General features: G+C 40.2%; 1 protein-coding gene across 1 annotated transcript in view; it reads left to right on the top strand.

Annotated features, from left to right (window-relative positions):
* The first annotated feature begins 571 nt into the window (after positions 1-571).
* The window catches only part of LOC147899279 (uncharacterized), a 29,378-nt gene continuing 15,870 nt past the window's right edge, over positions 572-14,079 (top strand). The window contains exons 1-2 of the mRNA XM_087377681.1: positions 572-1,206; positions 1,727-2,656. Of these exons, the coding sequence (XP_087233807.1) occupies positions 775-1,206; positions 1,727-2,656 (1,362 nt within the window). The 5' untranslated portion in view covers positions 572-774. The remainder of the gene's footprint in view (positions 1,207-1,726; positions 2,657-14,079) is intronic.

Genomic DNA, 14,079 nt, shown 5'->3' with positions numbered 1-14,079 from the left:
GAACAAAACTGACACACGTGCTAACTAGCCAATCCGATGGCAACAAAATGGAGATGCAACAAAAAATCACGCCAAAAATAATTTTCGTTTTGGTGAGCGAAGATACGTTACTAAGACCTACCCTACAAGGGCAGGCCAAAAACCAAAGCAAGGACAGCATTCGAGATCTTAGATTACGTGTACACCTTCTCTTACAGGTGTCTAGCAAAAATAGATTGTTTTAGATATTCCAAAATATTGCCATATTGGTTTCTGCCGCCTTGTGGGTGCGGCACGACTTCCAGTCAAAGCGTATATTGTCCAACGGAAAGCATCACGGATCTGCAGAACCGTAATCTCTTAATAGTCTAGTCTTCCTCCCAACCTTCCACTTCAAAAATCCCTCGAGCTTCACAGAGCTTCCCAGCTGTAAGCTCGCCAGTTCCATTCCCTAACGCTACGTATTTGAGATCCCCCTCCGTCGACCTGCCAAGACTCGCAATTTGCGAGATCTCAGGTCAATCCCATGCGCACCGTTCCTGCTTGTACTTTTAATCGTCTTTGACACCGGTGCTTGCAAATTTTGGAACTCAGGAACGCTTTGAGTTGTTCTGGTTATCAAAGACTACTCCCATACGCAAGCCTGTGATAATTGGTACAAGTATAGTCGCCTTATGCAGCTGTTGTGTGTCGCTCAACTATATTCGACCTGATCAATTGAACTAGAGTTTGAAAGGATCTCCGGCTGTCCCGCATATTATTGATTGGAGAATTGCACTCTGAAGTAGAAGGGCAATGGACTCAGATCCTCGAGTGACTTTGCTGGAAAAATCCGTGATCGTGCCGGTCACGCCCACGAAGAAAGGGCATATGTTTCTCCCGAGCCTCGATATTTTCTGGCAGGACATACATTACAACCGGAGAGTTATATTTTACAAGCCCAGCTTTCAAGATCTGTCAAACGCAATTGATACTTTGAAGACAAGCCTGTCGAATGTGCTTGTCCCTTACTATCCCTGGGCGGGAAGATTGGCACTAGGAGAGGATAGAAGACTTGTGATCGATTGCAGCGACCAGGGCGTGGAATTTGTGGAGGCTTCGATCGATTTGCCGTTGAGCTATCTCGAACAAGATGGCTTCCAGATGAAATCGTTTTTCGACAACCTATGCCAGCACGTCGAGCACAAAGGAGAAAGCCTGTACACGAGCCCTTTGCTATCGGTGCAGGTGAGCCCGCATATATCCGTAAGAACAATCAAGTTAATATAAGCTCGTAAGTTTAGGGTCTCAAACTGTGCGTAGAAGTGTGGGTCAATCTGCAAGGGTCAATCAAGCTAGTCTGCAAGTGTCTATTGTTGATCCAAGAGCGCTGGCTAAAGGCCTCTGTGCTCAACGGTTACAGGGCAGCCCACAATACTCTTGGTGCAAGCTGTGCACGCCGGTCTCGATTTTTGCTGTGACGCTTTGAAGTTGTCCGTACGTCTATGTAGAAAAATCAGCATGGTCTACAGTGGGCCTTCGAATTTTCTCTGTTGAACTTGAAGTACTAAAAGGTATTCGATGTGGTGAGTTGGGTGCATGCTTTGCCTAAAATGTTCTTATTTCTCGATGATGCTAAGGTGCTGATGAGGACTGAGGTGAGGATGCGTGTTATGTTGCTACATGCATTTTGTAGAGACAGGATAGAGGGTAATGGCACTACATGCAAGCATGTGATTGTGGAAGATTGGATGATATTGTTGGGCAGGCAACACGATTCACGGACGGAGGGTTGGCGGTGGCGGTGGCGCAGAGCCATGTGGTGGCGGACGGGCAATCACTGTGGAATTTCATGGTGGCATGGGGGGAGACGGCGAGGGGGGTTGAGCTATCGAGGGATCCAGTACACGATCGGAGGAGGCTAGAGCTGAAGAATCCATCAGAGGAGAAGGCAAAACTAGGCTTCAAGGAGATTTTAGAAAGAGCAGAAGAGGTTGGAAACAAGGAGACAGACGCGTCGGAGAAGATGACCGGGAACTCGCCGGGAAAAGACACGTCAGAAGACGACCCCGTGGTTCAGGCCCTCTTCCGCATTTCCTCTTCCTCAATCCAACACCTGAAACGCCTCGCCGGTTGCCCCGCTCGCTCCACTTACGAGGTCCTCTGCTCCCACTTCTGGCACCGCCTCACCGTCGCTCGCCAATCTCCACCCTCGGAGCCCACCTACTTCGTCATCCTTGCCAATTGCCGCTCCCGCCTCTCCCCTCCTCTCCCACCCAGCTACTTCGGAAACGTCATCATGTTCAACCTCGCTTGCACTACGGTCGGCACGCTCATCTGTGAGGGGCTTGGCGAGATCGCCGGTCGAATCCACACCGCCATCGAACAATGCCAGGAGAGCAACCTACGAGCATACATGCATTGGCTGGAGCTGCATGAGAACCGAATGGAGCATGCGTTCAAGCCAATGGGCAAAACTATGAATGTGGCAAGCTCACCAAGGTTCCCAGTGTACCAAGTGGATTATGGGTGGGGGCGACCAGCTGCTGTTCGCTCGGCCAAGGTTGAGGGCGACGGTGAAATAGTCTTGTTTGGTGGCAATCCAGAGGCTCCTGGTGATGTGGAGGTATGCATGTGCTTGGCTTCTAGCGCCTTGCAAAGGCTTCGTCGAGACCCCAAATTCCTCGCCACATATCTATCATAATCTTCCCATTTTGTTCCCATTATTTGCTAGCCTACTAAACTCTCTCTCAAATTGATTAGAGAGTCCTTTCTCTAACGGAGATGTGCCTAGCCTCTTTTAGACCTCATGGGCTTCTTTAGTTCAATTATTACAAAATATTTGCCCCTACCCAACTTTTAATTATTAAAAAAAAGGTGCCCACTATGACTTTTATTCGTAATTTGTATTAGTTGCCACTCTTGATCAAAGCAATTAATTAAGCTAAGGTTGAGTTGTTTTTTTTGGCAAAGCCTAAGGTTACGATGTTAATCGATAATATGAGGCAGTGGTGAAGCTTCTGGGTTTCGGAAACTTCTGGCTCCCCTCCGTTCATCGACTCCCTTATATCTCCCCTTCCTCTCTTTTTCACTCTGCACCCCCCCCCTCTCCCCCCCCCCCCCCCTCTCTCTCTCTCTCTCTCTCTCTCTCTCTCTCTCTCTCTCTCTCTCTCTCTGCTAATCAACACAATGCAAACAAATTATTAATTAATGAAAACAACTTAGGTTAATTGAGCATGCAAACAAAGAGTGAATTGACCCTCTCGCACCTTCCTCTCAGACAGCACACACGCTCCTAGAATTTCTTCACAAAATTAGGAATCGGATGCAAATGATCAATTCGAGCCAAGAATCGTCATTAGAGTGATAGATATGACTTTGTGAAGAGAGTAGACTGAATAGTGAACTAGTGTCAAGCATTTAATATTTGCCCCTACCAAACTTTCAATTATACAAAATATATGCCCCTAGCAAACTTTGGGAAATGATAAAATTTTTCTTCAATTATACAAAATATGCACTTTTACTCCAAATTTGATTAATTAATTTCTTCCCCCCTTCACAAACGAATGCAATTAAACCGTCACATGGAATTTTTTGCTACGATGGTTAGAAATATCACATTGTAAAGAAAGAATCTTATCATGTAGAAGTTGTATAGAATTGAATTTCTTAGAATCTCATGTCACTCAAGCTAGTCACACCATCCACAAAGTCAAGTATGAAATTGTGATCCACAAGACAGCCTATGCAAATGCTTCTAATTTGTGGGTCCAAATTGTAAAGATATTCCTAAGACATCATACGAACCCTTTGGTATGTATGCATTGCATAAGACACTTTTTGCACTTCTTGCCTTCTTAACCAATGGATGTTCTACATATGTTGTACTATGAGTTGTTCATGTTGCATATCTCTAAATAAGAAAGAATATTTAGAACTGAAAAACAAAGGTTGACATGTAAGATATACTGAGTTGAGTTCACAAACTCATCTCCACTTCTCGAGACATGCCATTTCTTGTAAGAAGTTGTACTAGAGAGGTCTACCTCCCTTCCCATCTCAAAATGTTTGTACAACTATTGTGCAAAGAACATCGAAATGCAACTAGAATGAGAAACTTTTCCACATTCCTTGTAGTATGATTTTGTGTCCATGCACATGTGCAATCTTTTATGGCTCAATCTGCACACCCACTAGAGAAAACCTTTGTCCAACTCTGTTGGAAAACACCCTTGGGAGTAATCTTTTTCACTATTTTTGAGGCTAGTTGGGGATTTCCTTTGCAAAAAAGCTTTCTAGCATGCAACTTTCGCTAAATCTCCCAGTAGGGCAAGAGTACTTGTATCATCTAGAATGCTTTGGTTTTCTCCTACTTGGCTAGATAATGTGCCATGACTCACCGTTGTATTCATTAACAAAGTTTTGACATGATAATGAAGTTATACATAGTTGTTGATATTTAAGATGCAAGTAACATGCCCAAGGAATAGATATACAAACAAGAAAAAATGAATCGTTCTTCCAAATATAAGATTTTATTAAAAAAACATTCTAATGTTGATGTATAATATTATTTATTTTATAAATTATACAATGGCAAATGCTAAAAATATTTCAAAAGACCAATCAACATGTTAGTTTAGCAAACACTAAAAAACATCAAACACCTAAAATATCCCATGTGATTACACCTTAAGGCACATTTTTAATGAAATAACAAAATAGTTACAACAAGTCAATTTGGTCTAAACACCAAATTGGAAGATCCATTTCATGCCAAGGACATGATGCAAAGAAAACCCTTGAATCCAAGCCATGCAAATAAGCTATCCGCTTGGTCTAATGAACATGTGGCTGCCCATTCATATACATTGTTTATATTCCATTCATTGACCTTTATTATAAGCTAGATTTTTAGTTACTATCTCAAAGAGAGGTCTAGAATCCTTATAAAAAAGGCCCAACATATTGCATAGACATCCATTCCTCTAGAATAGCATACACTTTTCAATGGACCATGTAAAAAGTTTTTCATTTGTATATCAATGATGCAGCAAATAACTTGAAGCTAGAGAAGAGAGTCAAAAGATGATTGAAAAATTTTAGAAAGTTCTTTCAATAGTGGATTGCACTTTGGCCAAGTAAAGATTTAAAATTATTATAAAAATTGGCAAAATTAGACGAGTTTATGCAAACAAAGTTTTGTGGTATAAAAGCTTTGAGACTTTATCTATATAGAAAACCAATGCTAGACTTAAGCATGCCAATGAGTTTGGTGTATGGAGAAAGTTGCACAATGCCTATTATGAACAAGAGAAAAGGTTAGAAAAGGTTGGAAAAAGCTCAAGTATGGTTATCCCTTGATGCTTTAGTACCTATATTTCAAAGGAAAAAGGTTTGAGGAAGATGATGTCAAGACTTTTATGGTTGTTGTAAATTAAATTTCCATGAATATGGAGATGGCATGTAGAAAAAACCACTCCACACACTGTAAGTTTTTATATGTGGCATTTTAAAATCATTTCTCATTATTGTGAGATTTTATACTTTTTGATAAATTGGTTTTTGTATTGTGATTTCTTAGATATAGTTTGTTCATTGTTCGCACATTTTATGTGCTCATGCACCATACATGGCATGGCACTACAAAAGCCTTGGAGTGTGGTCATCTCAAGGCATTGAGAGATCTCATTGGGAAGCATGATGTGCATATAATCTGTCCACCCAACATGGAGGTGGTAGTACTAAAAGTAGTCCAATGCTATAGTTAGCTCAATGATCATTGATGGTGCAGTTGAACTGAAATAAGGGCTACTGCAACTTTAGCATACAAAGTATCTTTGGGTCTTAAGTAGTGCAAAAGGTAGATGCAAAGGAAAGAAGGAGAATTCATAATTTCTCACTACCAAGACTAGAGCATGCAAGATGGCGTGCATTTCATCAAAGGGAAGGGCATCCATGGATAGAGTCAAATGATCTATGATGGTAGAAAAGTTGATAAGATCCACATTTTGTCAATAGTTTTATGTTTTAATGATATTTTATCAAATTTTGATAAGTTCTTAGTCCTTTAAGGCTTTTTTGTTTTTGTTTTAAAAGGCCTTCCTTTTTAAAATCCAAGATTTTAGGCCCTATGTGAAGGAAATAAGCTTCTTTTTATTGTTCTCTCGTTTTATATTCTCCCATCCTTATCCACTCCACACACTCATCCTTTAAATCCTATCACCTCTTCACACACTTATCCTTTACATTCACCCCCCCTCTCTACCCTCTCCACTTATTGCTCATGATGGACTACATGAATAAAAGTCATTTAAGCACATGGCCACACCCTAAGAAGTAGATACGGAGTCATAATTGATAATACTCACTCAGATGGAGGACCTTCTCAACCATCACAAAGGTGTGGCAACATTTCTTTCAAGAGAATAAATGCTATAGAGTCCAATCCATATAGGCAACTAATGAGAGATCCCATGACCTATAGCAACAAGAAAAACAAGAAAAGCTCCCCATAAAAAGATATGGAACAAGAAGAAGAACATAGAGGATCAGAGAGTCCCACATGAAGCACATCATCCACCTCTCCAAAACAATTCTTATGCTTCGTTTTTTGATGTGTAGTCTAGGTTTGAGACTAGCACACCATCCACTTCTCCAAAAAATTCCTTATGCTACTATTTCTTCTGTGTAATCTAGTTTTGAGAGTAGCACATCTATAGAGAAATAAAACTCCACAAAGCTATGTAGGCCCTTTCCCAAAAAATTTGTATTTAAACTCTCAATGGCATTATAAGTCCCTTGGATCTATCATGAATTCCACAATAGATCTAGCACCTTAGTACCTTTATCATTGAGAAATATCATAGTCACCGTGTAAGTACCTCAATGGGCATCATGAACCTTTTGGTTGCTTGATAGTTATATCTTTCAACTTCACCTTATAAATCCTCTTTGGCACATTTTGGCATACTATTTCAATAAATTTTTTCAAAAGGTTTTCTAATATATCAAATTTCTGAACACTAATAAATCAACATTCTCTTTCTTTCTACATTTAGTAGCCTTCCATAGTGACTGATTGAAATGTCCTCTATAAGTAAATCCTCTCAAAGGAAGATGAGTAAGCCTCTACAATCACAAAGCCCCATAGTCTCTAGGCCATTCACATAATGATTTAGTGATGATATTCTAGTCATGATCTTGAAAGAAAGATATGAATGCAAAGCAAAAATAGTGGCAAAAGATTCAAGAAAAAGGCTACAAAACTATCCACTGTGCATTGTTGACCAAGTCTTGATTGCCATAGTACCTCAAAACAATGGCCCTACTTTCATAGAATCAAATTCTTATAGTTATGTAGAACCATAAAATGATTGCACGGATCAAAGTCCACCTAGTCATTGCAAATTTGCGGGAAATCTAAAAAAGGTCGGTAATTACGTCATTATTACCGTCAAAAAATGTGCATCGGTATATAATCATCGATATACACCGACATTGGTAAAGGTCAGTATATATTGACACTGGTAAAGAGTTGGTATATATCGACCTTTAACATAACACACACAAAAAATTTGTGGAGAAAAACAGGGCTTGCTATGGCACCATTTTTAGTCACTAATGTTTTCCTTTTTGCATTACAAAAGAACGTTTACGAGCAAATAGGCGAGATAAACCTCTCAAACCTTGTTTGTTAAAGGGTGATACAAAATTGCTCAAACGAGCTGACAGACAAAAGCATATACATGCCTAAGTACATACAACCTTGTTTGTTACAAAATTCTCCCTTCGAAAAGGGTGATACAAAATCGCTCAAACGGGCCGACACACAAAAGCATATACACACCTATGTATATACAAACTACTACTAATGCTCATCCACTACAAGACATATGCCATTTTTGGACGGAAATACTGACCTTTTTTACACTTTTTTTTTTAATGGCTGCAAAAGTCACGATTTACATCGCTATTAACATTGAAAAAGATATGTCACTATATAAGCAACACTGGTAAAGGTCGCTATATAGAGACACTGGTAAAGCATCGCTATATAGCGACCCTTAACAAAACTTTAAGAAAACATTAGTGGGGCTAAATAGGGCCACAGCAAGCCCTGTTTTGCCCCACTAATGTTTTTTTTGTTGCATTACAAAAGAATGTTTACAAGCACACAGGCAAGATAAAACTCTCAAACCTTGTTTGTTACAAAATTTCTCTGATGAAAGGGGTGATACAAAATCGCTCAAACGAGCCAAGAGACAGATGCCAAAGTATATACAACCTTGTTTGTTACAAAATTTCCCTTTCAAAAAGGGTGATACAAAATCACTCAAATGAGCCGACATACAAAAGCATAAGCACACCGAAGTATAAGCAAACTACTACTACTACTACTTATCATTTGAATTGTCATTGTGGTTGCGCTGGCATGATCCCTGGCCCTCGTGAGCTATACCTATTGCCTGGCCCTCGTCGAAGCTGTGTAAGCCAAATCCCTTGAGACCTACCTCCTCCCTACCTCCTTGTCATCACTGCTCACCTCCGCTGATGGGACGTTCAAGCTTGTGCCCTAAGAGTGAAACCATATTAATTAGAAACTAGATTGGAACTTAAAGAATAAAACAATTTAAAAAGTGAGATTACAAGTAGGAGTAGACTTATACCAAGCGAGCAACCACCTCAGCCCAATTGACTATCACTCCTTGCACCTCCATATCAATAAACCACGGCTTTGCTCCTATGCGGAATGCGCATCTCATCTCTTTGTTTGTGGGAAGGTGACCGATTGCAGCTTACTGTGGGCCCAAATTATGAGGGTTAGATAAATTGCATGCAATATGTAATAAAACAAAATTAAATGAGAAGAAGTAGACTTACCACCCATGCAACCCGTCGGCCACTACCGACGTGCGAAGCACCTATGGTGTCCAGCCATCTCCTTGCAGCCCTCCTCTGACTGTCAAACTTTTGGGGTTGGTCCCTGTACTTCTTCTTCAAAAGCTAGCTTTGTCTGCCCAGCTGGGTTTAGTCTTCCCCTTTGCAATGGAAGTTTGCGAGGTTGACCTACGATGCTTCAAGACAGTGCACATGCGCTCTCGCATGTAATCCTCATTGAACTCTCAATTTGGGGGGTTAGGGTATTGTCTTTTCAATTTCTCGATGAATGCCTTCTTCTTTTCGTCATCTTGGTACCGTCAGTTAGTAGCTATGTCGCTCTTGAAGTGGTGGCTTATCAACGCCTCATGGTGTTCAGGATTTCTGAGCCCTTCTTATTTTCTATTATCTCTCCACTCCTAGTGACTTCATAGTACAGGTCCTCGAGGGGAAAGGAGAAGTCATGGGAGTGGCAATAAGCAAAGCTAGAGTGAGGGGTGGTACTGCGAGTACTTATGGAGCAAGAAGTAGCAGAGGGAGTGGGAGTGGGAGAGGGCAAGGGACCTAACTGGTACTGGGTCTCATGACCAAGTGGAGACCTATAGGGATGTGAGTGTGTTGACTCGTCTACATCCCCCGAGTCACCACAACAGCGTCGACCCTTCCTAGTCTTCCTTCCCTTATAATGGGTATGCCCAAGTGATGACCCCTCGATCAAAGGGACTAGAGGGGACGACTTTGAAGTAGGTCGAGCCGTCAGTGCAGGAGAGGGAATAGTAGAGGTACTGTGGGATACCAGAGAGAAGAATCTCGCTGCCTCCGCATCACTCATCTGTGCGACAAACTCATCGGGACTCCTCCCAATGAAGCCATGGGCTGCTAGCAAAGGAGTTCCCCAAGGGGTCATCACAGTGCTAGGGACGAGAGGAGTCGGGCAAGGGGTAGTCACATGAGTAGGCCCTTGAGGAATCGGCCAAGTGGAATCAAAGTCCTCTAGAGAGTACAAATCATGATGTCTCCTCCTACGAGGGGTTCCGTACTTAGAGGACGTGCGACATGATGCCATGCCTAATTTGTGGGGATTGGACAAACGCAGACACGAACACGAAAACAAAAACAAACACAAGAGTAGGTAAGAAGTGAAAAGACGATTAATTACTTAAGACAATCATGAAATTAAAACTCAAATTCAATTTAATAAAACTAACGCTTATGCTTATGCTTATGCATGAGCATATGAGCATATGCTCATGCATAAGGATAATCATATGAGCGTATGCTCATGCATAAGCATAAGCATAAGCATATGCAAATGCATATGCTTATGAAAAGAGAGAAAAGAGAGAAAAGAGGATGAAATAGAGGAAATAAGAGAGGGGAAAAGAAGAAAAGAGTGGAAAGAGAGAGAGAGGATATGCTTATGCTTATGCATGAGCATATGCTCATGCATATAAGCATAAGCATATGCAGATGCATATGCTTATGAAAAAAGAGAAGGAAGAGGGGAAAAGTGAATGAAAAAAGAGAGGGAAAAAGAAGAAAAAAGAGAGAAAAAGAGGGGAAAAAGAGAAAAAGACAGAAAGCATATGCTCATGCTTATGCATGAGCATATGAGCATATACTCATGCATAAGCATAAGCATATGAGCAATATATGCGCATGCATAAGCATAAGCATATGCAAATGCATATGCTTATGAAAAGAGAGAAAAGAGGATGAAAGAGAGGAAATAAGAGGGGAAAATAAGAAAAGAGTGGAAAATATTAGGGAATTTGGGAATTTTCAAATAGTTTGGGACTTCTCAATATGGTTAAGATTTGGTCACATGGTCAAATCTGAACCCATTACTTGAAAGTGGAGTCCATCCTAAACACGATATTAGGGAATCCTCCCAAGTCCCACTTTCAAATAATGGTTCTGAGTGATGCTATCGGTGATTCGATACATGCAATTCATAAGGATTTTTGCAACTTGTGTGTGTATCGATAGGTCGGGTAAACGATGGATAGGCAAGGGATGTATATGCAACTGTGTTGCAATTCTTGTAGCTAGTTTGGTATTGAATTTTGTGTTTTTCTGTAGTTACTTGAGGTTGGCCAGTTTCTTAGAATGGGGACTTGCGAAGGTTGACCCCACTCAAGCAAAGATAAATACAATCTCTCTGTAGCTCTCTATTGACCTCAATCAAGATGATGTTTGTGTTTCAGCTATTCAGGCTGAAGGATTTGTGTACAACAGACTTTGGCAGAAGTCTCCAACAAACACAAAAGAAACAAGTTGTCTCATCTCTAGCAAGCCCAATATAAGGTTTTAGCCTAAAAACATTCACTGGTCTGTCAAATGCATTGCCATGAAGGCCAGCGGATTGGAAGGTGCCTTAATCAAAAACCTCAAGTACCTTGAATGGGCCATCATATCTCAACTTAAACTTCCTTGGCATTTGTCCCAACTTTGTGTTGAACATCAACACTAAATCAACCTTCTTGAGCAACTTGAACTTTATGTTTCTATTAATCCATGCTGCCTTCCTTTTCTGAATAGTATCAAGAGTATGTGAGCTTGTGAGCCTATCCTCATCCAATTGTAGAAGTTGTTCTAATCTGGCATTGATGGAATCTTCGGGGGATAGTCTATTATCTATTGCCACTCTCAAGCTACCTGTGAGAAATTCCATAGGACTACTACCTCACAGCCATATACCAATCTGAAAGGTGTTAATACAGTTGCAACCTTGTGTGATGTTCTAAGTGTCTGCAGCACTGAATCCAAGTGCTGATCCCAATCCTCTGGGTGATCAGGTATTGTTCTTCTATACACTTTTTTCATCAGTTTGTTGGAGCTCTCAGCCTCCTACCCATTGGCTTGTGGGTAATAGGCTGTAGACCTTTTATGCAACATCATGTGCATTTTAGTCATCTTCCTAATCATTTTGTTGATGAAATCAGTCCCTCTGTCAAACATTATTTCAATAGGAACACCAAATCTAGTGACAAAGTTTTGATAAATGAAATGTGCCAAAGTCCTAGCCTTGCATGTTTTGAGTGCTACAGCTTCAACGCATAGTCAGTGGCACCCAAAATATATTGATTACCTGAAAACTTTGCTAGAGGTTTGATGGATCCAATAACATCTAGTCCCCATTTTTGAAAAGCTCCCAAGGGGAGAATTGGTTGATGGGGCATCCTATTACTGTCAAGTGGCCTATCATCTCTCCGACATGGCAAACATGCTTTGGCCCAATTATGAGCATCTTTTAAAATTGTAGGCCACCACAAACCAGCTTGCAAAATCTTTTTACCTACATAATATCTCCAGAGAAGTGTCCTCCTGCTGGTCCTCCATGGGCTTTAGCTAGGACAACTTTGTGCTCATGATCTTGCACACACCTTCTGATCATCTGGTCAATTCCTCTTCTATACAAAACACCATCAATTACTAGGAAAGGGATGCTCTGTATAACAAGTTTCTTCCTCTGATCTCTAGTTAATGTTTCATGGATCAAACCATCAGTAAGAAAGAACATCATTTTATCATACCAATTTGGGGTTTTTCAATTCTCACCATAAAAATGTCTACATCGAGAAGTTCATCTAGTATACCTATTGGAGCTTCCCTTGATTGCAGCTTGCTCAAGTAATTAGCAATGGCATGTTGCTTTCTAGACCTATGCACAATGCTATAGTCAAACTTGCAACAAGAGCATCCATCCTGCCAATCTTTCTATTAATTGTTGTTTATTCACCAAGTAAATGAGAGCTTGATGGTCTACATGAAAATTCACTTTGTTGCCCAATAAATAATGCCTAAATTTGTGCAATGCATAGATCATTCCAAGTGCTTCCCTCTCTATAATTGCATAGTTCTTCTCATGATTTGTTAAGATTCTATTGGCATATTAAACTAGTTTGAACCACTTAGGTGTTTTTTGCTGCATAAGCACTACACCTACTACTGCATCGGAAGCATCAACAAAAACCTCAAATGGAAGAGTCAAGTCAAGGGGTTGTAGTACAGGTGCTACCATCAACATTTTCTTCAGGATATTAAAAGCATATTGTTGTGGATCACCCCAGATATATGGCTCATTTCCCCTTGTGAGTTTTGTGAGTGGATAGCATATATGAGCAAGGTATCTAAGAAAACTAGAGTGCCATTTAATCTAGCCTATAAATTAGCTCTATAGTTGCTTTATGTTTTTGGGTGGTTTTGCATGTTGTATGGATGACACTTTGTTGGGATCTATCTCCATTCCCTCCTGTGAGATAATATGCCCTAGGAGAATTCCTCTACTCATGAAAAATTAACATTTGGCTGGGTTTAAGCTGAGACCACAAACTCTACCTTTTGCAAAACATAAACCTTAGTGTTGCATATGTTCCATTCTTTTCCCAAATATTTAAAAGTTATCAAGGAAGACTTTCATAAAAGCTATATTAGGACAAGACAAATCAGTTGCAAGAAATGATGAAGACCATGACTAAGAAAATGATACACAAAGAAAGACCAAGACAACGATGTTCCAAACAATGTGAAGAGTAATCAAGCCAAGTTAATTTAATTTTAAAAATTAAAAATAAATAAAACTTAAAACAATATGTAATTAGAAATTTTTTAATATTTTGAGTTTGAAAATCATTGTAATTCTCATTTTTTATTTTTGATTATTTTTCAAAAAACTATGGCTTCTAGTTTTGGTTCCAAGGTGTCTTTCAAATACCTTGAATATGCTTGGTATTTTATGGAGCGAAATTCAAAGTATTTTTTGGTGATCACTATAGAGAATGTGTCAAAGCATGAAATATTCTCCAGAGGCAGTAAGAAATGGTGGCATGGTCTCAAACATCAACATTAAAGAAAACAATTTGATAGAAGTTGTGTGCAAAGGGAAGAACGGCAAGGTGGTTTACAAGTTACGAGTTACGCACAAGCACTTCTTGAAGCCCTTACCAGATTCAATTGAGGGATCCCAAGAATTACTTAGTGCCTTAGAAGCATTGAAGAAAATGTGGGATGCATTTCCAAGTGGTGGTGTTGTACCTTCAGCAGCAGTAAGTATAGTAGTAAGTACGTCATCTATAACATGTAACCCTCAAGTTGTACCACCAATATCTGTGGCGATAACTATGGTAACTCCGACAAGAGTAACTACAATATCTGCAGTAGTAACTACAGTATCTCCAACTGTACCTACACCATCGACTGCTGCAACTACAGGAATAAGAAGGAGTGATCGTGGAG

Source organism: Dipteris shenzhenensis, chromosome 8, assembly GCF_047967505.1.
Source record: "Dipteris shenzhenensis isolate YYH24624 ecotype China chromosome 8, Dip_SZ_1.0, whole genome shotgun sequence".
NCBI classification, from domain to species: Eukaryota; Viridiplantae; Streptophyta; class Polypodiopsida; order Gleicheniales; family Dipteridaceae; genus Dipteris; species Dipteris shenzhenensis.
Note: the sequence above shows the minus strand (reverse complement) of the source record. Positions and strands in the feature narration are given on the sequence as shown.